The following is a 27,216-nucleotide window of genomic DNA, read 5'->3' on the forward strand; positions in this document are numbered from 1 at the left end:
GCAAAAAAATGGAAACCGATGAATAATGACAGACAGGCATATGTTATACTCCACAAAAAAAAAAAGACTGTTGCCACATCTTACTGAGACATGTACAGTAGATTAAAAAGTTTGAATTTAGTTATTTCAAACCAACAATGAAAATGTATAAAAAAATAATCCATAAATTACCAAAAATAAAGAATTTAAAAAATGGCACGTCAAATCAAATAGAAAATTTATGTGTCATGATTAAATATGATTGATCCTGTTTTGCCAGTTATTCCTGACAACCCTGCATGATCGAAATAAACAAAAACTGACGAAAAGTTAGTCAAAGATACAAAACAAAAACAAAGAGTCATGCTCAAGTACATGTCATCATTTACTCCTCTTGCTAATCACGGTTAGCCGGTTCAAAAGCAGATGCTGTTTTACAGCATTTTGACTAATCTTTCAAGACGCTTTCACCAGTAATAATATATTTTTTTAAGTGTTTCTTGCCACTTCTTTAGATATCAGCAGCAGAACGTGGGTTCGTTTCACCCAAAAATACCAGCTTCTGACCAAAAAGCAGAGAAAGCGAGTTTTCGCTTTCCTCATCCACGCCTACCCGTTGAAAAATGTACTTGACGAAGATAATCGTCTGTGGCGGTCTACGGTTGGATTCCAGTCGATGGAATAAAACGACCATGGGAGCAAATGAATTAAGGACAACCGCCACCTGCACAATAGAAACAACAATTAGAAATAACACTAAAAAGTAAAGCGTTCTGTTCACTTTCTGTAACATGCAAATTTACTGAAGATGATGAATATAATTGCTCTTGTTTTGCCAGTTATGCCACTTGGCACAATAGAAATAACTACAATTATTTTTTTCATTGAATGCGCTTGCACCTCTCGATAGTTACACACAATTCCCACCATTTGCACAATAGAAACAAACATGTTTTTTTTTTTCACTTTGTTGCTATTGTGCACCTGGACGGCGTGTCCCAGATAACGCGACGTCGTTCCTTGAAGACGGAAAATCGGCAGCGTTTTTTTTTCTTTTCTTTCCTTCCGCTGTCTTCAAAGACAAGCGCAGACGTCCCACAGGCTGCTGAATAAAACATGAGCGTGTGCGTGCACTGCGGGGTGGTTTGTGTGGAAGATGGATGGAAAGTAGGACTAGCGGAGATAGCGTACAATAAAAGCTAAAATGTCTTTGACTGAATAGCAAATCCTGGGCTGGTCTGGAAACTTCCGTGAGTCACGTCTGCTTCATGTTGGATCATTTTTATATGCTCGGGTTGTGCTTTTAAAGGGAGGATAACGCAGCTTTTGAAGTCAAAATCTTAATGAGTCCACGCAAGAACGCGGCGATGAAAATGCAAATGTCCACCGTTTGAGAGATGGCCCACATTCACGCATCATTAAAAGTCTACAAAAAGCTCCTCAAATTGACTTGACAACAGCGACTCGGGATTTGACGTTTTCTAAAGTGCACTTTTTGCAATAATAGTATGCTATTGACAATTAAGTATTTTTCAATCAGAATTAAAATGAAAAAAATGAATATATTCATTAGATTGAATCTAGACAAGTGCAAACTGGACATGTTAGTATTATAATGGAGTGGGTGGGAAAATTGTGATTAATCGTGAGTTAACTAGTGAAGTCATGCGATTAATTACGATTAAAAAATGTAATCGCCCGACACCCCTAATTTTTAATAATCTTTTCTTTGAAAAAAAATAAAAATAAAAATTTCATATCTGTTTTAAATGTACCAAAACAATTTTAGGCTTCAATACGCTTGTTAACAAAAATGGAAAAACGAACTAATAGAAAAAGTTTAAATTTATTACATGTTAGTATTATAATGGAGTGGGTGGGAAAATTGTGATTAATCGTGAGTTAACTAGTGAAGTCATGCGATTAATTACGATTAAAAAATGTAAACGCCCGACACCCCTAATTTTTAATAATCTTTTCTTTGAAAAAAAAATAAAAATAAAAATTTCATATCTGTTTTAAATGTACCAAAACAATTTTAGGCTTCAATACGCTTGTTAACAAAAATGGAAAAACGAACTAATAGAAAAAGTTTAAATTTATTACATGTTAGTATTATAATGGAGTGGGTGGGAAAATTGTGATTAATCGTGAGTTAACTAGTGAAGTCATGCAATTAATTACGATTAAAAAATGTAATCGCCCGACACCCCTAATTTTTAATAATCTTTTCTTTGAAAAAAATAAAAATAAAAATTTCATATCTGTTTTAAATGTACAAAAACAATTTTAGGCTTCAATACTCTTGTTAACAAAAATGGAAAAACTAACTAATAGAAAAAGTTCAAATTTATTTTTTATGTCTATTGCTGTAGCTTGGATAACAATTTTACAAAAAATTGGAAGAAAAACCCCCACAAACATCTGCACATCTTATCTAAAATGAGATGATGCTGCCATAAAACGAGAGGGAAGCAAAGTCCCTTTTTTTTTATGTTGAAAACGGGATGCTTGTGTTCGTACGTGACAGCGATTGCAAACGTAAAACTGGGGCTCGTCTGAGGAACGAGCATCAGCACCAATCTGGCTTTTGGGTCTGCGTGACCGGCAGCAATCATGACGATTTTGCATAGCTAAGTTGTTTCACATGCCAGCGTGCTGATGTCATCACACACACACACATACACACACAAAAAGCGATTAGTCTTCAATAGAGAACTTCATTTCATGCGCCATTTAGCTAGCGGACGCTACCAATTCAGTCCGGAAAACACGCGTGGCCAAACATCCTGGAAACAACAACAACAAACACAACAAGCACCACCAGGGACGTTAAAGACTTCCCGATGCTTCCCCATTCAACTTCATATTAAGTCAGGGCTTCTCAAGTCTTTTTTGTTACACAATTCTATTAATACTTTGTAACCCCCCACCACCACAACCAACCCCCCCCACCCCGCCCCCAAACTCTCTGCTGCGACTAACATTTGTCTATAATATAGTTCTAAGTACAACTATGGATAGGAGTTCATACTCCTGATAATGACAGCACCACTGCCACCTACTGTAGTGGATGTGCAATTACACTAAAAAACAAACAAACTGTTTCCTGTGGTCACATGTGCAAACTTAAGGAGGAGATATTAAGTAGATTTTAAAAAAAATTAAAAATTTAAGTGAAAAATTATAGTTATTTTATCAGTTAATATTTCATTTTGATGGACATCCAGGCTTTGCAAATAATATGATAAAAATTATAAACATCTGTCAGAGCCTGCCACAATTTGGCATTAGCCCCAGGTGCTAGCTAGCGAGCTCCCTAGCTAGCTCCCCGGGTGCTCGGTTACCCGCTAAGGAGCGAGCTAGCTAGCACAAGGGGCAAAAGCTAAACTGTGGCTGGGTTTTGACTTTCTGGATGTGGATTTTTCACCTCTGACCTTCGTTGAGAAACATGGAAGGACAAAAACGTGTGTGGAACAATAAAACTAAAGAATGCTATTCCAGGATAACATGACCAATGACCGCTTGCAATTGAATATTGATATTCTTTCCTAGCAGTAATTAAACAAAGGCGTTTTGGCCCGAGCGCGTGTCTCCGACACATCTTGGAACGAGCCCTAATCCCAAATTGAGCCAGGAGATTAAGTGAAGGCTTTTCCGCGGCGTACGCGGGTCCTGTTTTGATGTCTTTTAATCGCAGATGCTCGCCTGGAGATGGTCTTAATCCCATCAGGCATCCTGACGGCCGACGCCTGTCAATAAAAAGCCGCAACAGCGCTTCCAGACGTCAAGTGAAGGCCCCTTGAAGGCGTTCGCGGGACGCTGACTATGTTTACATGCCTGAATATTGCCAATAGTCAGGTTTTGAAATTAATATGCTCTTAAACCTGAATAAGACCCAAATATTTGGTCATATAAAGACGACTGGGGTTCAGCGTCAGATAGGTCATAGCAGGGCACCCATTCGCACACTTCCCAAAACACAAACACACTCAGACAGCCGCAAGAGAGTGAGTTTATTTTTCCTCCATGCTCATTTGCATGACTTGTATCCCCACCAGGATACACCGGATTCATAGTTGTTGTTTTGTCAACAGACAACACTTTTATTTGGCTCATGTCCCAATTTCATTTTTTTTTTTTTTTTTTTAAACAATACTTCAGATCTCAACACGGGCCAAAAATGTTATTATCTTTTTTTCCTTCTTATTTGGAGTTGATGCAAATTCGCTTCACATGAAACCGTGCATGAAACCATTGCTGAACACCTAAGTTATGGAGGGCCAAAACTGCCAACCTTAAAAATAAATGACTAAATAAATAGATAAAAGTGAAAATAAAAATGGAAATAAAAATATAATTCAAAAATTAAATTAATAAAAAATAGAAATATAGATAAAACAACTATGTATATATATGTATATACACACACATACATAAATACATACATAAATAAATAAAAGTAAAAATAAATACAAAAATAAAAAATGATTCAAAAAATAAATACAAAATAAATATATAAATATAATTTGATTATCATTTTGTTTTGAACAGTAGTGTGTCTGCAGCATGAAACAAATGTGAGAGTAGAGTGTTTTTATTTATTGATTGATATTTAATTGTTTATTATTATTATTATTTATTATTTATATATTTTTTTTTATGTGTTTCGTCATATATATTTTTATGTTTATTTTTATTTTTTTATCTTGTTTTTCATTTTTGTGTTTATTTTTACTATTATTTATTATATATATTTATTTATTTATTTGTTGTTTTTATTTCCATTTATATTTATTTTTTGACTAAATTTTTAAATTTTATTTTTTTTACATCCGTTTTTTTTATTACTTTTATTCATTTAGTATTTGTTTAGCCATTTGTTTATTTTCAATTTTGGCAGTTTTGGTCCTCCAAAGTAAAGGAGGGATTTTCAAACTTTTGCGTTATTTCCTCCTCTACTAATCGTAGCATTAAGCTAATCAGTTGATGTACAACTGACCAAAAGCTTCTTCTCCCTCTTTATCATAGCACAGTGACTCACTATCGCCTCCTCAGGTAAAAGGCACAATTACAATACAATTCAAAGCAACTTAAAAAAAAGTTTTCAGTCATGGCCACACAAAAGCCTGACAAAGGTCCTTGTGGTTACAAAGTTGAAACATTTCTGACCACTTTGTGGGCAGGATGTGCCGCACGCTGCTGCGGAGCTGCTCGGACATTCACAAGCGGGCCGGCTTACTTCCCACATCTGTCACCGGGGACGAGAATGGGAAACAACAAAAATCCTGCCTTCAACGAGCGAGCCAACATGTTAATCAGCAGTCGAGGCCTGCTTGACTTTGACTAAACACGTGCAGGAAATGTACGCCGGGGCTGCAAACGTGTGCGGCTTTCAACAAGGCGTCATGATAATAAGGCAGGACAAGAGCGCATGCTTGACTTTAGTTTGCTTCATGTTGTTGACCGACAACTTGGGACTGTTGCCATACGTCAACAAAAGACACATGACAAACAATACTAGCCTTTTTTTTTGTTGTGCTTTGATGTGGGTAATCGAGGCTTTAGCAGACTACTTCCTGGTTCATGAAGAAAGCTGAAAGGTGACAGGACCAGAGCATTTTGTATTGAGAATTGTGTTTGTTTATCTGTAAGCTAGCGAGCTATGTTCTTGATTCAAGGAGAATGACGTACATTCCATTTTTCCCAAGGGTACGAGGATATATTTTTCAAACGACAGTGAAGAAAACAGAATTTGTCTCTTAGCTAGCAGGCTACTTACATAGTTGTGCGTCTCTCCAATAAAAGACGATTCAATATCTTGATTCATGACGATGACTCAAGGAGCGGTTTATTTGCAATTGGAACAATTTGGTTCAATCTGGTACGACTAGTTTGATTGGGCAATGACTTTCTTGTTGTCATTTTACAATATGAATGAAATTGTCAGTAGGCTACGGTGAATTTGGCATTTCCGTCAAAGATATGCAGCTCCTATAAAAGATGATTCGATACGTATCTCAATATATTTTATAATAGAAATTTTTGATTCAATGCACTCACTTCTTTTAAATCAAAACCGATTTTATGATTCAAATATTTATTTATTTGTGCTGCATCTAAGATGGACTGTAGCATTTTTTGTTTTCGAGTGGGGAGGATTAAATGATTCAAACATACGTGTGTGTGTTTGTTAGCTAACAGGCTACTTTCAGGTTCATGAAAAATTGCATATTTATGACTACAAATATATTTGCAATGGACTGAGAGGGGACAATTCTATTGTTACTTACTGTAAAATTTCTCTGAATGTTTTTTTTTTGTTCATTAAAAATTGATCATCTTTTCCACTAGAGGTCTCACAGATGACCACCAAAATGACCACTTACCACGACCTCAACATCAAGTATGCTAATGTTTGAAAATGGCAACATGCACCAGCTCAATGCAGGACAATTGAGGTGAAGTTTATATATTTTTTTTTAAATAAAAATAAATGATGAATACAATGATGGTGAATATCTCCGGCTTTCTAGCTGGCAAGGATTCTCAGAGTCTCCATTATTGCCTGAAAATCAAGTGTAGTGTTTTTGTGTATAATCCTGCTAATAACAACATAACTCTTCGCTTGTTTGGTGCTTGGAGGAGGTTAAAAACATGAAGATGCAAAAGCATTATGGGAAATCCCTGCACGGCTCCTTTCCCGCACTTCTCAAATTCCCTCCCAAAGAATATCCTTTTGTTAATCTGCTCTCAACCAGCGCCGTTGTCGAGCGCCGCTGCTCCCATAATCCTTTGCGCCTGCTCGCCAACTCCAGTGTGAACAGTCAATACTTACTTGTATGCCGAAAAAAGACCGCAAGCTATTCTTGATTTTTTTTTTTTTATTGCAATAAAAAACAACTAAATAAAAAGTGCTGAAACGTTTTTTTAATTCATTGAACAGTTTCAAGTTGTAATTGTTTGAATCTATAGCGAAAGGAAGGTTGAGTTATTGATTTAAAATGCTGGCAAATGTGGAAAATGCAGACCAATGAAAAATATGGCATATTTAGGAATGTGAAACGATATCCACGATTTCTCGACTGAGCTAAACATTTGGAAGTTGCTATAGTTTGAATCGGTTGATAAACGTGGAAAAAATGTGAATGAGAGAAATGCTCAAATGTCTCCATTTTTTTTATTTTGCTGTGAAAATGTGGCAATTTTGGCAATCTAAAAACTAATTTCCAATACATCATTTTCCAATTGAGCTTAACAGTTTCAAGTTGGAATGATTAGATCTCTTTAGAGATGTGACAGTGGAATGAACTACATTTATCTCTTTATTTGGGGATTTTTTGCCATGAACATTTAGGATCATTAGCAGAGGTGGCAAAACCAAGTCCAGAAAGTACAAACTAGCTAGCTAGCGCCCTAACTATGTCCCATGGTGCTCGTTTACCTGCTAGGGAGCTAGCTAGCCAGCATCAGGGGCTAAAGCCAAACTGTGGCAGGGTTTTTACTTTCAGGTGCTATCTATCTATCTAGCTCCCTAGCAGGCAAACAAGCACAATGGGAGCTAGCTAGGGAGCTAGCTGGCTAGCACCTGAAAGTAAAAACCCTGCCACAGCTTGGCTTTAGCCCCTGATGCGAGCTAGCTTGTTTACCTTCTAGGGAGCTAGCTGGCAAACTATGGAAGGGTGATTATTGGGATTGTGGCAATTATTGGAATGTGAACTGCTGGACAGTTAAACAGAAGTTGGAATGTTTTGAATTGGTTGAGAAATATGGATGGAGAAGGTGCCACATGTCTGCATTTACCTCATTCACTGCTAGCAGAGTGAAAATGGATCCTACAGCCGTCAATGGTAGTGAATGAGTTATTTTTGGAAAAATTTGGCATACTGTAATTAAAAAAAATTGTTCCGAAGATGTCCTGAATGAGCAGCGGAGTTTGAAGTTGAGATGGGAACGATAAGGATTTTTTCCCATCGAACGGATCATTCACTTGAAATATGGAAAGTGGCCATTTTTAAAATGTTAAATGTATGAATTTTGGAACTGCGGGAAGTATTGGAATGTAGAAAACATTTCCGTATATGCCTTGAATGAGTTGAACAGCTTCAAGTCGGAATTTTCAGAAGGTGGGAATGTGGGTCCTGACTTTTGCCAACGTTAGAATCGGTTGAGAAATGTGGAAACAAAGAAATGAAGACTTTTGGTCCATGATAACATGCGCGGTTCTGTCGCGCACTAAAGCTGAATGAAATCGTGACAAGGGTTGCTGCCGCCTTGCTTCCATCACCACATGTTGTTAAAAACATATTAACCTCCACAACACGCACGCCAGCGGCTCATTTCCTGCCTGCTCGCACGTCTTTTGCTGCGCTCAGCGCTTTTCTCGCACACGCACACACAACATGATAATGATGTTGCCTGACCTCCTTTAGACAAAACATGGTGGGATGCTGAGCTACCTCCCATCGTGTTCCTCAAAGCACAGCACGTTCACCAGCACGCTTATTGCGTGTTGTACGAAAAGTGGCGTGACGTGCGCGCACTGCCGTGTTGGCGGTAAATGACCGTCAGTCTGTGGAAAAGCACATATTTGTTTTCCCGAGCAGGGAGCTGCTCTGTGTGTGTGTGTGTGTGTTTTAATATTATTTGAGTGGGGTCCGCAGACACCTGCCAGTTATAGCTCAGGGGTCATAAAAAATTATTCGTAATAAAAAAAAATAAAAAACACACACGATTACTAGTCTTGGCTTCTGGTCAATTAAAAGCTTTCATGACATTGTGACTTAACGTCACGTAAATATTACATATTACATATTACAGCAATAACGTTTTTTTGTTTTTTTTTTCAAGGGGGGATACTTGACTCATTGAGCCATTTTCAGCAGTAAAATGTCAATATTTTGTCCAGAATAATTTGATAACTTGATTATTTTTCATGTACAATTAATATCTTTAAAAACTCAATTTTACACTTGCTGTCGACTGAAGATGACATCACCTGTGCTGAGGAAGTCGGTAACGAGGAAATAGGTAAATAGGTGCAGTAATAAAAACTGAAAACAGGTGAGCCAGTATTCCTTAGTTTTTTTAAGGTATTACTTATACATGAAAAATAATGAAGATATCAAAGTAATTCTGGATAAAATATTAACTTTTTACTGTTGGAAATGACTCAAGGAGTCAAGTATCCCATTAAGAGAAAAATACATATTTTAGAAATTAAAGGCATCTTTTCCAAAATAGAAGGCATAATATTTTTTTTAAGTTCTCTTGTCAAAATATGACTTTGTTTTATGGTTAAACTTTGACTTTAATATCATAAGATTGTGTTTTTTATCTCGGAAAAATATACATTTATTCCCATAATATTCTGAATTATTTATTGAGACAAAATGTGACTTTTCTTGTATAATAATAATAATTATTATTGGTATTATTATAATTCTTCTTATTATATTATTGAAATAGAATACATGAAATATATTCGATTTCAAGCACCTATGACATTGAGCAATATAAATTTTTTAGTTTAAATACATTCGAATGACAGATTCCAATGTTTTTCTTGAAAAAAAACACAGACTTTTTTCATAGCATTACATTTTTTTTCTCTGAAAAAAAAAAATCTCACATCACAACTTGACGTGTAGTTTTAATTATCGTTAGCAGTATGAGGGGCTCCTTGTATAAACTTCCCCTTGTCAGGGGTCCTTCCCCGGACCCCAAAAGTTCACTTTCAATGTACAGCAGCATTAATTTACAGCAGTGAGCGCACACAGGAAGTCATTGTTATTGACTTTGTTGCTGTTACAGTGTCAGGTTTCCACAGGCTCGCCGTTTAATGGGAGTAATCCAAGCGAGCAAAATACAACGTGTCGGATTTTTTAATCTACATGAATGCTTATTGTAATAATACATCTACAGTACAAACTTTACAAAAAAAAACGCTGCCTTGAGGGAAAAAAAACCCATCACGGTGTTGCTTTAATGTGGCCTACCTGCTGTTGGATCATTTTGAATATGAATTAAAAACTGAATTAAAGCCGCAAGCAGCAATCAACACGGCGGAGCCGAGTCCACATGGGCAATTTTTTTTTTTGCCTGTCCAGCATACGTGCTTCTGATTAAGGGTCATTCGGGACTACAAATCCAAAAACGGTTGCTTTGAACCAAAAATGGCCGACTTCCTGTTCATTCTCAGCCAAGGGTCCTTTAGATTTTGGTTGCTAATGGAAAGGATGCACCATAGATCGTTTTGCGGAGATCAATTAATCGTGATTGAGAAAGCGTCAGCCACTTTTCTCTTCTGCTCTGAGATGACAACGAGTCTTCCATTTTTATTTGAGAGAATGACGACGTCATGTCACGTGCAGTTAAAAGAACCCGTTTGTATCGTTTCACAGGTATTGTTCAATAAAACAAGATTGGAATGTTGAAGGTGGATGCTGCTTTGTTATGAGAAAAATAAAATCTTGATCTTGCACCCCTAATAGCAACCACCGCCCCATCGCCGGTTCTGGGTTCAACTGTCCCGCTATTTTTTACAGAATTGCTTTCAAAAACTCTTTTATTCAGCCTGGCAATTATTTTGGAAGTAATTCCACTATCGACCACCAGATGGTGGCGCACTATTTGGTCACCATCCATCCATTCCAAACCCTTTGTCTGTGTAAAAGTGAAAGAACGACAACAAAAACAGGAAGTTCTTTAAGATCAGCTAAGTTTTTGTTGCTGGATTGTTAAATGTAAATCTCCTTCATTCCTGCTGTATGCCTGCCAAAAGCGACGTCTTTGAATTAATTTTCTAATGCACAGTACGTCTTTGAGCATGATTATTGATGTATATTGTGAGATCATGATAAGTTTGTTTACTTGAGGGGGAAAACCGTTTGTTTATTGTTGGGATTTTGCACTGTAAAACTGTACAATATTTTTGTGCTATCCATTGCTCATGGTCTCTCTCAATATATTGTTGGAATGTGTTTGTATCACTTTACAGGTGACCGTAAACAATTAAAGTACCGTAAATGCTACAAAAACGTGCCTAGAGAGTGTTTAAGTAAGGTTTTTCTATATCGCGGATTCTTAAAAGCGGGGCTGGTCTGGGACGTATCGCGGGATGACAGTACATTTAAAACAACATGGCTCCGTTTGCAAACACTTTCAGTTGAAGTACGTTGGACTCACCGCTATGCGCGTGGACATCTTGTGGTCCCCCTCGGCGCCCCTCATTTCCCCGTTGGCCCCCCTGGCGCCGTACTCCGGGGGCGGATGGCCGGCAGCCCCGCGGCCGCCTTTGCTCTTCCGCGTCCCGGGCCCCTGCTGCACGACGTTGAGCAGCTGCAGCGTGCTCTCGTGCTCCCGGTCCGAGCTCTCGGCTTGGCCGCGGCGGTAGCGGTCCTCGCAGGTGGAGTGGTGCTGCCTGCACAGCTCGATCCGGGCGCGAAGACGCTCCACGATGGCGCTGTGCAGCGGCGGAACCGCCGAGCCTCTCGAGCCCACCGAGGGGACGCCGTGCGCGGCGGCCATGGAGCCCATGCCGACCGCCAGCATGGGGGCGAAGGCGCCGGCGGCGGACTGAGCCGGGGTCGCCTCTCCCATCCGGGGCGAGGAAGGGTCCGGCTAGGTGGGGTTGGCTTGGAAGGACACCGCAGTGGGGAGAGCACTTCGCTAAGATCCCATGTGGGGGGAAATCTTGCAAAATTAGGACATAAGTGGCTCCAAAGTGCGAGAAAGAAACTCAAAAGTCACGCGATGAATTGTCGTCCTCCGAGGCGAGAAAGTCTCATTCAAAGCAATTCAAATCCACCCTCGGTTTCAATTAATTCGTCATTGACATGTTTTCCACGCACGGTCACATATTCTTCCCTGGGTCACTCAAAAACGTCTTGGGGACAAGTGCTGCATGTCAAAGACGCAGAAAACGACACAAAATCCGCTCGCAGTTCTTCTTCTTCTTCCTCGCGCAGCGTGTCCGCGGATTGAGCTCCTTCCCAAGCAGTCCATTGACAGTAGTAGCCGTGCGCGTGCACGAACCAACAGAGAGTCTCTTTGTGCGAACATGATTCGTGCCCTGACGTGACGCGCAGCACGCTCGGAAGCAGCTGGGAGCGCGCTGGCGCCATCTGGTGGACACGTGTGAATTATTTGCAATGTTCCAGAACGGCAAGTTGTCGTTCAACATTCAGCGGTCAAATAAGTTCACGCGTGATGGATGGATAGACAGATAGATAGATAGTTGGATGGATGGATGGATGGATAGATAGATAGACAGACAGACAACTTTAGCTAGCTAGCTAGATAGGTTCAGCTAGCTAGCTAGATAGGTTCAGCTAGCTAGATAGCTTTAGCTAGCTATATATATTTTTATTTTTAGCTATATATTTTTTAACAATATTTTTTCAATGCAAACTTTAAAAAAATATTTTTTTTAAATCACAAAATTTTCATACATTCCTTCCTTCAATTTTTATTATTATATATATATATATATTTTCATCTTTTATTTATTACATATTTACCTGTCCGGACGTTGATAAAATATGTGATAATGGTTTGAAATAATTTCAACTGCTAAGTATTTCTTTAGAAATATTTGCATTCATTACTAGAATACAGACTAAACAATACAGCTATGTATGTTGTATGTGTATATACAGTACATGCATTTAAATATGTATGTAATTTATATGTAGGAATAAATGCACCGATGTTTACACAATTGCAATAGTTCCTACCTTCAAATAATTCACGGAGGAGAACCATTTCTTCTCACATAAATGTTATTTGCTGTATTTTTAATGTCCATGTCCATGTCATGCTCTCTGTACGTGTGAGTTAGCATTGAAAGCAGACTTACAGCCAAATGTTGACTTGTCCATTTATTCTACATCCACAGTTGACCATGATACAGGAATAACAAAGTCTCCATGAGCTGCACCACACTGGCTTCTTCTCTCGTATTGCTTCCCACCATCGGGACACGAGCACTCGCTGGACAGGTCACTCATTCGCTGCCACTGACGGCTACACACGTCAACGATCCATTTCAACCGGGCTGGAAGTGAATGAGTTCATTAGGCCCATCTGTACCATCCGGTAGCGAGATCCAAAACTACGAGTCATTATAATGCTCACTTTTAATGATCTAACAATGTGCTTATTATTTGCAGTGGTGTGTAAATTTCAAGCTACGATTTGCATTGGATCTCGATTTTCGATGGCAAAGTTGTACCTAATAATGTGACCGGCGACTGCAGAAAGAGAGAGAGGCCCTTCGACTTTGAGCGGGCAGACAATAAATTAATAAATTAACACACACACACAAACATTACGAGCGGCCTGCAAACGCTTTTACAGTAGTAGCAATACCAGTGGTTAAAAATGAAACAATAACAACAAACATGATCATGTCTACAAGTACAGTACGTAGTCCTCCCCGCCATCATGATGTCACACGCTAACACGATCACAGTCTAACACGACGCACACACATCCGCAACGGCTCGTCTGGTGGATTATAAATTACATCATGAGCGGCTGCCATTTCAGTTTCCTTCAGTCTGTTTTTTGTTTTTTTAAATTTTTATTTCGCTCACCTTGTACATGCAAATTGCCCGCCTGCCCGCTTTTTCATCTTTAAAAAACCAAAATAATCAAATAGAATATAAATGCACACTGTAAGAAACATCGAGCTTCATTTTGCCTCCCTCCCTGATTGGAATATTACGAAGGAGTATTAGGACCATGAAAGGGGGGGGGGGGGGGGGGGCCTTTGGTGGTACATTACGAGATTAAAGTTGCAATCTTGCACAAATAAAGTTGGAATGTTTTTCAGGATAGAAAGTCGTATCATTTTTAGGTTTATCTTTTAGATTAAAATTTGAATTATACGATAAATAAAGTCACGTTTCTGAGAAAGAAAGTTGTATATTTTCCAGGTGAAAAAGTAAAAAATAAGTTGTACAACTTCAAGATTAGTCATAATGTTACAAGACTATTTGTTTTTTTTGAAAAAAAAGTTTCATGTTTGCGAAACAAGTCAGATATTTTCCAAGTCACAAGTTCCTGTAGATACGTACGTTTAAGAAAAAAGTTAACGTAATAACCGCTGTCGAAATTAAAGTTATAAATTATGTGGAATAGTCGTATATTTTGCAATCAAAAATAAAAATCATAAGTAGTATTCAAGTAGCATATTTAAGAATAATAATTTTAAAGTAACATTTAACATGTAACATTCAAAATGTGAAAATGTGACAGTTAAATTGTAAATTTTTTTCAGAAAAAAAATTGATGAAAAGATATTTTTACGAGAATAAAGTCGTACTTTTCCGGAGGGAAGTGAAGGAATGCTTGGCTCAGAAAAGCGAGGGTGAATTTTTAAATTCACTTATAAATACAACCTCTTCCCTTGGAAAATAGACTTTAATTTAAAAGAAAGAAAAAAAATTTTTTTGCCTAAAAACTTAAAATATATTACTTAATTTTTATGAAATTACGACTTTAATCTCATAGTGTCATTTTTTGGTCTTCCCTCTCAGTGAGGACTTAATACTACTCCGTAGAATATGCTTGCTTGGGAGTAAAAAACAAACAAAAAGTATATAAGAAAATGATAAAAAAGCAGTAAAAAAAAAAAATGGTAGAAAAACTCATGAGGAGGCAAGTAAGTGAAACGCACGCTTCGACAAGTATCAAACATTTGAACCCTGAACGAGGCAAAAAGATCAATCGAAGGCAAATCAATACTATACGAGTAAGGCAATTCAAGCCAATGGACGCTATGACTTTAAGAGTGGCCGGCCATTTTCTTCCATTAGTGCACTTGGTCAGACCACATGGCAACATGGCTACATGGCTTGTATGGCGAGAGGGAGCGGCCATCTTGGTAAGGTCAGTGCACGTGAGGCATCCAAGACTCGCCTCGCCTCATATGCGACCTGGAGGCAATCAGCTTTGGCTTCAAATACAAACTGAGGCAACCTGCTCAAGTTTTCGTTCTATTTTGGGTTCAATCACAACTTTGAAGTTTTTTTTTAAATCACAGTCAAACAAGACTTTTATTTCAAAAGATCAACTTTTGTTTGGCTTTAACTTCACGATCCAGGATGGTGGATTTTCTTTGTTTATTTTATATACATAATAATAATAATAAAAAATGTTTGTGTATTAATAGTTGGGTCGCTACACCTTCCTGTAAATCAATTCGCCATCAAGAAGAAAAAAAGAAGAAAAAAAAAAGGAATTTTTCCCACTTGTGACATCACAATTATGCTTTACATAATCCCGCCCCCAAACCAACCTTCTCCGCCCATGACTTGGATGGTAGGCTACGCCAAGATCCGCCACCTTCGGATCACGTGCTATCACTTTCAAGCCAAAAGCGCCCGCTGCAGTAGAGGCGGCGAGTGAGCAGTGGCATATTCCGCACGAGACAGGACTGCCCCCTCAAAACAGGCTAACTTCAGAAAGAGATTGTGTGTAAAGTTGCTTCTTGGAGTGGCTAGAGTTGCTATATTATAAATATAGCACACGCACGAAGGAAAAAAATGTTGCTACGTCGGCAACTGGACCATGCTTGCATTTAACACCGCATTTCTACACTTTGTGTTTAGTAAAAGTTGATGTCCTGAATGTACATTTTTTGTTATAGCAGTGGCTTGTTTGCTGTAGTCCTAAAGTGGCTCCAACTCCCAGAGACAAATCCTTTGTGGGTATTTAACATATTCAGCCAATAAAGATGATTCTCGTTTGGATTCAGACCTTTTCAGGTTTGAAATTGTCCTTTACGTCTTCAAATGGTAGCAAAATGGCTTCTCATCTGCCGACGACGTCAAGTATTGTCACGTGGCTCTCCGTTGATTTTGCGAGGGTGTGCTATGAAATTTGCTCCATAGAAGGTAAAAAAAAAAAAACAGCAAAGACTCGCGGCAGAGAACAGGCATAGATATTGGAAGTTATGGCTTGTGAATCCACCTAATTGACACGTCAGTGTCAAGACTTGACCCCCTTGGCGGGCTCAGTAGACTGCCGCACGTCGGTCCACTCCTGCATGGTGTTCTGCAGCGCCTGCGTCTTCTCCTTGTCCACCAGCACGTAGTCCACCTTCTCGTCGGACGTCACAGACGACGTCGACGGCTGCCCAGGAACAAAAACACAAAAAGTCCGGGACGTGATATTGAGCGAATCAGCACTGTATCATAAAAATCTTTTGTTCGTAGTATACACCACAAATTTGGCAGCGTGAATTCAACATTGAGTTAAATTGATCACTGTTCGAGTGTATTTTATCCTTATCAGAACTGGTGTTTAACTCTTTCCACAGTGTTAAAATTTCAGTGTGAAATTAACTCAAAACTGAATAAAAAAAAAATAACTCTGGCTAACACTAAACAGAGTTAATACCATTTAACAGTACAAGTAAAAGAACTCTTGTGATTGACTAATGTAAAAAAAAAAAAAATAATTGTCCGGAAATCATTTATTTGGCAGAATTTTTTTTATGAATCCACCGAATATTTTAAAAATTATAAAACAAATAAAATACCCTTTTTTCAACAACAAAGAAAAAGACATGGATTACAGGCAGAATATTTTATTTTGTTTAACATGTATTATAATTATTATTATTTTAATTATTATTATTATTATTATCAATGATACATTTTATTATCATTATTATTACTTTCACATTATTATTATTATCATCATCATTATTATTTTTATTATCATCATTACTATTATCATCATCATCACTATCATTATTATCATCATCATTATCATTACTATCTCTTTGACTGCCAAAAACGTTAAATAACGTTTAGTAAAATCCTATGGAGGAGTGCCAAAGACGTTAAAATACGTTTTTTCAATACAGGTGAAACTAACCATTTTCTATTGTTGATTACTGAAAAACGGAATAAGGTAGAAACAAACTTTTTTTCTGATGAAAGATGAGAGTCCAATCTTTCATTTGGTAGTATGTGTGTTTCCATAGTCCAAACACATAATTTTCTGTGGACCTTGAAAGATCAGTCAAAAATGCTTAAATCGGCTGGCACCCATGGCATCCCTTTTCTGAAAACGTCTGGCAGTCAAAGAGTTAATATTATTATTATTATAATCATCATTATCATTATTATTATTATTGTTTGGACAACATAGCAGAAAATTACTTGGAAAGACTATCTGCTGTTTTTTTTTTTTTTTGCATCTAAAAAGAATGCACGCAAGATTCGTACCTTCCTGTGTGCGCAGGGCGAGCCAGGCTGGAAGTCCAGCGCCAGGTAGTCCACGTTGCCGCTCTTGCGAAGCGCCGGACTGCTGGTGCCGCTCACGGCCGGCGAGGTAGACGCTGGGTTCTGCTATTGGGGGCAAGGCAATCGTTAGGATGGTCGGAGGTGGGTGGAGTAACCTTCAAGTTTCAAGTAAGTACCCATTAGATTTGATAGCATCGTTACAACGTATACTGCATTCTATACAGTAATGATCCCAAGCGGACTTCAAAGTCACAGTCAAGTCATGTGACCGGAACCTCCCACCTCTCCTCACCATAGCCACGTAGTTCTCCTCGCTGTCTGCAGAGTCGGTGCTGGTGATGCTTTGCGTGGAGATTGGTCGCTGCGAGGACATGGAGTTCATGGCGGGCCTGTGGCGGAGCACACGGACGGGGCCGTCAGCCAGTGACCTTCGGGCCTCGGGCGTAAAAACACAACGGAGCAGCAACTGTGTGTGTGTGTGTGTGTGTGTTCATGCATACATACTGTATGTGAAAGTGAGGGAAGGGAAGCGCACCCGAGGATTTGTTTGCATATTCATAGATTTCCCCCCTCAATTATTTTTCTTATATATATATATATATATATATATATATATATATATATATATATATATATATATATATTAGTGATGGGAAAATGAAGCTTCATGAAGCACTTGCGATACTTTTTGACTCCTCAAGATGGCACTCATGATTCAAAGATGCAATGCAAATGTAATCAATTTTTATTGCACTTGCCTTTATTTTTAAACCAAGAGCACCATCTAGAGGAGTCAAAAAGTATCGCAAATGCTTCATGAAGCTTCATTTTGCCATCACTAATATATATATATATATATATATATATATATTTTTTTTTTTTTTGTCTGGCAGTCGACATTATGTGTGTGCATATAAAAGTAACGCAATTATGGATGAAAAATGGACCGATCCACTTTATGGGTCAATTTGACCCAATTTTCTGGGTTGTTTTATACAAAATGACCCAATTTTTTTGACCCAAGTAAAGGATGTGACCAAATTTTTTACGAATTGTTTTACGCTGAAAGACCCATTTCTTGACTCAAAGTTGGGTCAAAGTAGAGGATCGGTCCATTTTTGACGCATAGTTGAGTTATTTTTGACCCAACTGTTTTTAGAGTGTATGTGTGTGTGTGTGTGTGTGTGAGAGAGAGGGACTTCTATGCGACTCACATGGGCCGTGTCCAGGACATGGTGACCGGGCTCTTGAACGGCAGCTCGTCAATGAAGCCATTGTTCTTGAGATCCAGAGGTGTTGGCTTGGCTGTGGAACACAAAAAGGTGCAGTGTCAGCACAATTCCAGAGAAACAATTCCGAGCTGGCACAGCACGGTCAGCAAAAAAGGTTCAGGGTTCAAATCCACATTTAACATGGTTTCCGGTAACGTAGGGAACAGGTCTGATGAAGACTAAAATGTTCGGGAAATGTATACTGAAAGTCTAAATTGCAGTCGATAGCTTATCATCAAAAACACACGTGGTGGGCGTATCCATAAAAGCTTGCCGCCACTTACACTTCCTGTTGGGCTTGAGGTTGCGATTGATGGGCGGCGGCGTGACGTCGCTGAGGCGCCCGGGCCGGTGGCACAGCGAGGCGCTGCTGCCCTTGCGGGCGGGCAGCGTGGCCGAGAAGCCCGGGAAGTCGAAGTGGTGCGGCCCGGGGCTCATGGGGATGTAGACGTTCTTGGGACTGTCCGCCTGGGCGGCGCTCAGCGGCGACGAGCCGGGATTCATGGGCACGTAGTTGTCGTCGGAGTTGCCGCTGTCCGAGCGGGTCAGGGGGGTTCTGGTTCTCTGGGGGGGTGGAGTGAGTAGGATTAGCTGCCACTGCTGCAGGAAAGGATTGGATTTGACTAAACTGGGTTTTTTGAAGAACTTTTCCAATGACTGACCATGTAGGAGCTGAAGCCGTCGTTGACAGACTCCACCGACTGGCCTGAGTTGTTGAAATGGATCGGACGCTGATGGCTGCTCGTTTCAAAGGAAGAGCCTGTCAACAACAAAATACAGTCAATCTCCACTCATCTGTTACAATATTTGCATTTTTAGCCTCAGCTATCCATTTTTGTTTTGCTTTTTAAACAAAACTGGATTGCCTCAAGATGGCGCCAAAGCCCAGCCTAAATCGGAAAGTTGTATTCATTTGCAATTGGTCTAGAAAAGTTATGGAATCAGTTATGAGGGAAATTGTGGAGTGCATTTGTATTTGACTTCTATTCAATTTTGATTCCTTTTTACTTGTATCAACTGTAAAATGTTTGTGACTGCATATTAATTTCAAACAGATAAGTTGTCATGATGAAGGTAAAACAATAATGGCATATTAATCAGGCACCTGAGTAGGAACATTATTAAATGTTGCTATTAGTTTATTAAATTCTATTAACTGTATAATGTGACCAAATAAGTTGCCATGACGACTATTGTAAAAATGACATAATAATCAGACCCCTGAGTGGGAATATTATAATTTTTTTTTTTTTTGTATCACTGGTAAAATGATTGTGACTCGCCATTTTATTTTGTATTTTAACCATTGATATGTCAATAACAACAACAACATATCAATAAGACACCCAAATTGGAAGGTTATTGTTTATCAGTTTCTTGTTGTATCAACTGTATGTTTGTGGCTCTGAATTTGTTTTTGTCTTTTATTTTAACCAAACAAGTTGTCAAGATGTCAACAATGGCATATCAATCAGACACCTAAGTGGGACGATTATGAAATGTTTTTATTAGTTTTTTTTAAAATTCTATTAACTGTATCATGTTTGTGACTCTATTTTTATTTTGCATTAACAGTTAGCAAATAAGTTGCAATGATGACTATAGTCAAAATGGCATAATAATCAGACACCCGAATGGAAAGATTATTGTTTATTAGTTTCTTCTTGTATCACCTGTACCACTGTTTGTGGGTCTGAATTTGATTTTGTCTTTTATTTTAACCAAACAAGTTGTCACTATGTCAACAATGGCATATCAATCAGACAGCCCAGCTGTGTGGAAAACTGTAGGATGGACCTCAATGCAAGCCCAGAACATCTTCTGGCGACATTTTCAAATACAGACAAATGTTTATTTCTTTCCAGCAAGATTTAATTGTTGATTAATTGGTTGTTTTAGTTTTCTTCCTTGTATCAATTGCATAATGCTTGTGGATTCTTTATGTCAAATTGTATTTTGTAAAGAAGCATATTGTGAGTCCTCTAAAAAAAAGTTCTGCTAGATAAAAATAAAAAAAAAATAAAAATAAAATAAAAATATATATATACAGTATATATTTCCGAACCTCTGTGCAGCCTGATGTTCTCCACAGCGGGAAGCGTATTCCTTCTGGGGATGACGGACACGGCGGCCGAAGCGTCGCCGTTCTGGCTCCCGAGCGAGTGCGGACTCCCCCACTGTCCGTCCGAGCCGGGCTTGGGCGGCCTGGGCGGGGGCGCGCAGGACGACTCGGAGCTGGACGGCGTCAGCGCGTTGTGGTTCTTATCAAACGTCCGCGGGATTTGGTAGAAGGAGCCGGGCGGGGTCGGGAGGTCGTAGTTGTCGGTGGGCCTTTCGCCGGCGGCGGCGAGGGCGTTGCAGGGCGTCTGGAAGGAGTACACCTCTTCGTTCTCCAGGTCCGACTCGGGCGGGCCGCCGTGGGTGTCGTAGCTGCGGGGCAGCACGTAGCAGGCCTCCTGAGGGGAGTCGTCGGGCGCGGCCGGCAGGCGCTGCTGCTTGCCGGGTTTGGGGAGGCTGTAGAAGCCGTGCAGCTGAGCGCCCATCCCGTTCAGGCAGTGCGAGAAACCGTGCGACAGCTTCTGCACGGCCGAGTCGCTGCTCAGGAACACGTTGTCCCTTCTCGTGGTCTGCGAGAAGCTGGCGCTCCTGCAACGGCAACACAATCGTTACGCCTCGAAATAAAATAAAGTAAAAGGCGAAAGTGTCTTTGATGTTTTCAAACATGTACTGTATGCAAGAGTGAGTTGAAAAAAAGATGTGTCTTTGATGTTTACACAAACGTCTTGATGCTCGTTGACGTTCTCGTGAACGCGTGTTAGTGACTAAAATATCTTTGATGTTCTTAAAAAAAACACGCCATTGATGTTTACCTAAACATGTTGATGTTACTTGATGTTCTAAAATGTGTCAGTGGACTTTTCTTGGATTTTCTGAACCGCATGACACCAAAGTCTTTGATGTTTGCACATACAAACATTGCAAGACGACATCATGTTTCTCTGCTTCATTTGCTTTGGAAAGTTTCCAGAAATTCTCTGAAAATTTCATTCAACAGGTTTAAAATCTTGTAGTTACCTCGGCGGCCAGGAGGAGGCGCCACAGAACTGCCATAAAAACAACAAGCAGCATTACAATTCTGATGACTTATTTATGTGTTTTACAAGCTTCTCATCGGGATGGTAAAAAAACCAAAAGGTACACACATGCCTTTTTTTGACCTTAAACTGGGGCCTGTATGACCTCAGTTTGATGTGCGGCTAATTCCGACTTGGGGTCACCTTCCATCACAACCTAGCGATTTTTGCGCAGGTCGTCCCGTCATTTTAAGACAATTAACATCGACGCAAGTTTAACGTGGACGAAAGGAGGGGGGGGGGGGGGTATTTGATACGGATGAAATCATAGAGGGAGTGATGGGAACAAATGACTTACAGAGAGAAGGTTTCTTTTGTGCGCCAAGCTGATGAAATGGATGGCGAGCTTTTATTTTCATCCCGACTCAGCAGATTTATGTGGCGTGCCGGGGAGGCGAGGGCGGTTGTGCCTTTGGCGACTTTGGAGGGGTGGGGGGGGACGGACACAAACGTATAGCAAAGTGATGGATTGCAGCGTATACCTCATTGATCATCCGCAGTTCAGTGGCAGTGTTGTTGTTCCTGTTGTTATTAACCAACACTTTTGGGTCCTGGAAGCTGAGGCGCATTTTGATGATGAAGACGTTGCGAAAACGGGCATTTGTGCCTCGTTAAAAAAAGACTACGGAACAGCTGGTTTGTGTTTGGGTTTTTTTTGCGCTCAGAGGCGCCCCCAAAAGTTTGTAAATAGCAATGTTAGCACAGATGCTAATGCTAACACAATGGTGAGACGTGTTCAGGCCTGCCCACCACTGTGTGTGAACACATTTAACGGAGAAGGGTAGTTTATTTAAGCAACAAATACGACTTTAAATAAACATTTACTGTAAGACCTTTATTGTCATGAAAAAAACTGTAAACAAAAAATGTTAACGCTGATGCTAGGGCGAACAGAACGTGAAAGGTGTCCAGCCTGGTTGACCCGGTAGGTGTGCATTTAAGCAACAAATAAAACTAGGCAAGAAATAAACATTTAGTGTTCCTTTTACAAAACTTTCAAAGTCATGCCTTGAAATAAACTTTAAACGAGCAATGTTAGCACTGATGCTATGCCTAGTGCTAACAGCAAGTGAGGTGTCCAGGCTGGTAAGCAGTGGTAGATGTTGGCTTTAAATCGTTTTATCAATCATCAAAAATAATCTCTTTCAATAAACTTTAAACAATCCACGTTAGCAGTGATGCTAGTACTAAAACAACATGAGAGGGGTCCAGGCCAGTCTACCACCCTGGACAAACAATAGCAAATGTGCATTTAATGTTCATGTAAGACATTAAAAGTCACGTCTTTAAACAAACTTTAAATGAGAAATGTTAGCGGTGATGCTAGTGCTAACGCATTGTGAACTAATACAAATACGGCATAAACAAGCACATGGGCGGCCCCCTAACGCTCGGGTGTCTCCGACAGCGGCGGAAGCGCGGCCAGCCTGTACGTTGACCCGGCAAACAGGAAGTGTGACCCTTACCGCGCGCTCTCCGTCTTCCTGCTCATGCACTGGTGCAGGAGGAGGTAGTCCTGTGGCGCACTGTTGGACAGGGCGCTGTGGTGCGAGTGGCGCACGGGCACGTCGAAGGTGAAGAGGACGGGCTGGCTGGAGTGGACGGGCGCAGACAACTTGCCGGCGGCGCTCAGGGGGGCCGCCGAGCCGGGGACATCTGCTCCGACAGAACGCGGCATATGTTGCAGGCGGACATCTGCACAGAGGACAGAGGACACGTTATTGATTGCAAAACTGAATGTTGCCTGGCTGAAAACCTTTGGAAAGCTCAGAGGTGGTCTTTAATCCACAACTTAACAGGATACATTTGAATTGATCATACTGTGGGATAGTTCAGCAATTTCAGACCATTTCAGCACTACTTTGGTCACTTGTAATGTCTGTGATCATCATATTGAGCATGTTAGGACATGGACAAAAGGAAGTGACTTTCTATATAATGAAAAAAAATTTTTTTTCAAAATATATTGTACATATTTTTTTAAACACTGGCAACAACTATAGTTTGTTGTAATTAATTTTTTTGTTTATTTTTAATATTTAGATTTTTATTTAGAATACCTGTATACTGTATTGTTGCTGTATGATAAAATATGGATTTATTTATTCTGGCTATATTATTTTATGACACATACATTATTTAGCAAATATATTTTAAATATGTCTTGTTTACATTTCATTATAAATATAATATACTGCACTATTGTTGTATATTTACATTTGTATTTATTATTTGTAGGTCTAAGTCTGCTAAGTTGACCGCAAAAATTGGTCAACATAAAATCTTTTCCCTCGAAACTATAATGAATAATTTCAAAACCATGCGATGCCCGGAACCATTTTATTTTATATTAACATGCTTTATATATTTTTTTATATTTGATATATATATATTTTATATTAGGTTAATTTATATATATAGTTTTATTTTATTATATATTAAAATATTTATTTAATGAGAATTTTTTTAAATATGTGTATAGTTTGTTACAATATATTGTGTTTATTTATATACATCACTACAACAGCCGTAAAAATCCGAATAGAGATTAAAAAAAATATTCAAGTAAGAAGGGTGTGAATACAACGCACATATGCACTATACAACCAAATATGCTAGCACACACACACACACACACACACGCTAGCATAGCACAATTAGCATTTCCTTTCATCGTTTTGTGGCGAAAGGAGAAGCAGCTGACTGAGCCTGACAAGAGGCGGGGCTTGCTTGTCAATCATCAGCCTGACGTGATACTTATGTGTCACGTCAACGTACACAAAGGTTAGCGCGTGTTATGTTTTATTGGAGGCTCTGCTTCTGAGCCTTTGCATGACCTTGGCGTGCCTCAGTCTGCCCCTAATCAATAGCTAAGAGGGATGCGCCCCGAGGGAGGCGACAACACAGCATCATCCTGATTTTTTTTTTTTTCCCCAGGGGGGGTTGCACACATGATCTGAGGCCCCCGTCTTCGATCCTGCATAGACAACAACCCCGCTGCCTTTTTCCCTGACATGTGTCAAGCGAGATGGCTACATCAGAGAGGCCGCGAATAGACACGGGCAGCAGGCCAAATAAAAGCTGAGGAAGACGAGGAAGAGGAGGAGAAAGCAAATCCATCGACCCGAGGTGCCGCATGCAACTCTAGCCAAGGGTGGCATGAGGGGGGAAAAAGAAAAACAATAAACCTTATCTTCCCTGAAGCTAACTAACCTCTCGGTCACTGTGAAGTGGATTTCATTTCATGTACTTTGCTCATACAGGGTCAAAGGACAGCAAATCGGGTATTTAATTGGGGTAAGGAATTTTTTTTTTTAAATCAATAAATTTGCACAAACGCATCTTAAAAAGACAAATATCTAGAAACACGTTTTAAACTCATCTGGTTGAATGGAGGCGTCTATTTAAGGTGTTTATTTATTTGGCGGTATCGCTTCTCATCTATAACAGGCGCTTAAATCGGGTAAGGGCCTAAAAATAAAAAAATACGGTTGTAAAAATCGTATTTGCTCCCAAAAACGTATAAATACGTTTTATTTTAAATATTACCGTGCTCCCAAAAACGTATTAATACGTTTTTATTTTTTATTTTTATACTAGAGCATGCAGAAGGCTTTGATGGAGCCTCTCAACTGCAAAGAACGGTTGAAGAAATGGTCGTTATTACAAAAACGGCCAACAGGTGGCAACAGAGTGTAAGAGATCAACCAGGGCCATGTTGAAAAAAAAAACCCTCATTAGTCACAGTTCTAAATAGATTTGTGAATAATGATGAAACTTAGCTATATTACAATGCTAATTGCTGACAAACGGGAACAGAAATATAATTTTTTTCCGGATGAAATAAGAGACTCTAATCTTTCTTTTGGTAGGTTCCATGTTTTTATAGCAATAGAACACAATATTTCACAAAAAAATCCTGTAAAACAGCCGGGAGTGAAGGGGATTGCTTCAGTGAAAATGACTGGGAGTGAATGAGTTAAAAAGAGACATCTATAAGAGGTGTGGGCATTTATTTGTTCAAATGTTTGATAGAGTCAGTGATTAATTGAGATGTTTATTTACTCCGAATGGAGAGGCACAGAGTACCGGGTTTTTAGTAGGGGCAAGTTGTTAGTATTAATTAGAATATGGATTTTTCTTATACAGGGCCACAGAAAAGCATACCAGGCATTCATTTTGGGTAAGGCCTTATGGGAACAAATGCATTTTTGAAATATTGTAAAGCTATCTATAAGTAGGGGCCTATTTTAGAGGAAGGAAAAGTGAGATTATTTATTTTAGGGGAGGCCTTGATTCGAACAGACACATTTTTCAAAATAAAAATATCCAGTTATTGTTTTTTTTTTTTTTTTTTTTTTACATCAAGACCTAGGTTAAAAGGAGGTTTCTATTTGAGTAACACATATGATGATTTATCGAGGTGTTTATTTACTCAGTGGCAAGCGCGAATCGGGGCTAAGGCCCTTTTTCGTACAAAGGGGGCTTGCAAAAGCAGGTGTCTATTTGAGGCGCGGTATTTATTTTTCATCTCTCCACTACGATAACATGCCAAGTGAACATCCGCATACTGCACAAAGCTGCCCGATGAGTCAGACATATTAGAGACGCACTACTCTGCTTGCTTTTCATGTACAGTAGCCTCCCTTTGCAACGACATCTCAGAGGTCAAGCTGCTCTTTCGGAACGTTCCAGATGAGTCACGATGTCTCACACACATACTGGGTGCGTGTGTGTGGGTGGGGGAGGGGGGGGAGGGGGGAGGGGTTGCACAGAGTCCAGCCAGATTAAAGGAGATGAAAGCCTGAGGGGGTAAATGCCTCTGCAGTGGGACGTCCAGGCCAGCCAGTGGACATGCAGGGAAGCCCCCCCCCCCCCCCCACATCAGACCCCGCCCACTGCAATGATCTTCAATTACGCCATTGTTGTGAGTGATTCCACTCTCGTCATCTCCTCTCCCCGCAAAAAGCTTTTGCAAAAAGCTTTCATGCATGCGCACTAACATGGGGAGAGATATTGATTGCTCATACGGCGCCCGCCCCCTCCCACCCTTCCTCATCGGCGCCCTCCCTCATTCGGGGGCGAGCATAGAGGAGAGAGAGAATGACATGAAACCAATCTCAGGTCTTTTCTTTTTTTTGAGACGAGGACGGACGACGTGCTCCACGCTTGACGGTAATGGGCCAGACGATGGATGTCAGCGCTTTGACGCCGTTCCATCCACTCCATCCCAGCACAAAAAGCATGTTCAGAACCCTCGATCCAACCAGTACTGTGCAAAAGTCCTAAATGTTTTGGTTTGATTGACTTTTTCTAAAGAGTCATGTGAAGTCATGCAAATGCTAATTTATTTCCATATTCCAATGAGATTGTTCATCTCAAAACCCAAAAATGAAAACAAGAGAGACTTTGGGTGAGGAAAACAACACATCCGACATTTCGGGTCAGCGAGTGCCCAAGTTGACGAGCCCCCCCCCCCCCCACACCCACCCAATTAGGCCCCATAATACATCAGCGAGCGTCTCTCCTCTGCTCTTTGGACGTAATCGAATCGAGAACTGCTGCAGGATC

General features: G+C 39.8%; 2 protein-coding genes across 3 annotated transcripts in view; both read right to left on the reverse strand.

The window, feature by feature from the left end:
- maml2 (mastermind like transcriptional coactivator 2) overlaps positions 1–11,985 on the reverse strand; it is a 40,612-nt gene extending 28,627 nt beyond the window's left edge. The window contains exon 1 of the mRNA XM_077566876.1: positions 11,167–11,985. Within this exon, the coding sequence (XP_077423002.1) occupies positions 11,167–11,580 (414 nt within the window). The 5' untranslated portion in view covers positions 11,581–11,985. The remainder of the gene's footprint in view (positions 1–11,166) is intronic.
- An 860-nt stretch (positions 11,986–12,845) lies between these two features.
- Positions 12,846–27,216, reverse strand: part of gab2 (GRB2-associated binding protein 2) — a 44,912-nt gene continuing 30,541 nt past the window's right edge. Inside the window, exons 3-10 of one of the 2 annotated variants that reach the window (XM_077566696.1) lie at positions 23,112–23,340; positions 20,577–21,157; positions 19,174–19,271; positions 18,796–19,075; positions 18,455–18,545; positions 17,533–17,629; positions 17,223–17,342; positions 12,846–16,119 (exon numbers count right to left, since the gene is read on the reverse strand). In XM_077566696.1, coding sequence (XP_077422822.1) covers positions 15,976–16,119; positions 17,223–17,342; positions 17,533–17,629; positions 18,455–18,545; positions 18,796–19,075; positions 19,174–19,271; positions 20,577–21,157; positions 23,112–23,340 — 1,640 coding nt within the window. In that variant the 3' untranslated portion in view covers positions 12,846–15,975. Of the gene's footprint in view, positions 16,120–17,222; positions 17,346–17,532; positions 17,630–18,454; positions 18,546–18,795; positions 19,076–19,173; positions 19,272–20,576; positions 21,158–23,111; positions 23,341–27,216 lie in introns of both variants that reach the window. The other variant, XM_077566695.1, reaches the window with a different exon arrangement.

Source organism: Vanacampus margaritifer, chromosome 5 (genome assembly GCF_051991255.1).
Source record: "Vanacampus margaritifer isolate UIUO_Vmar chromosome 5, RoL_Vmar_1.0, whole genome shotgun sequence".
Classification (NCBI taxonomy): Eukaryota; Metazoa; Chordata; class Actinopteri; order Syngnathiformes; family Syngnathidae; genus Vanacampus; species Vanacampus margaritifer.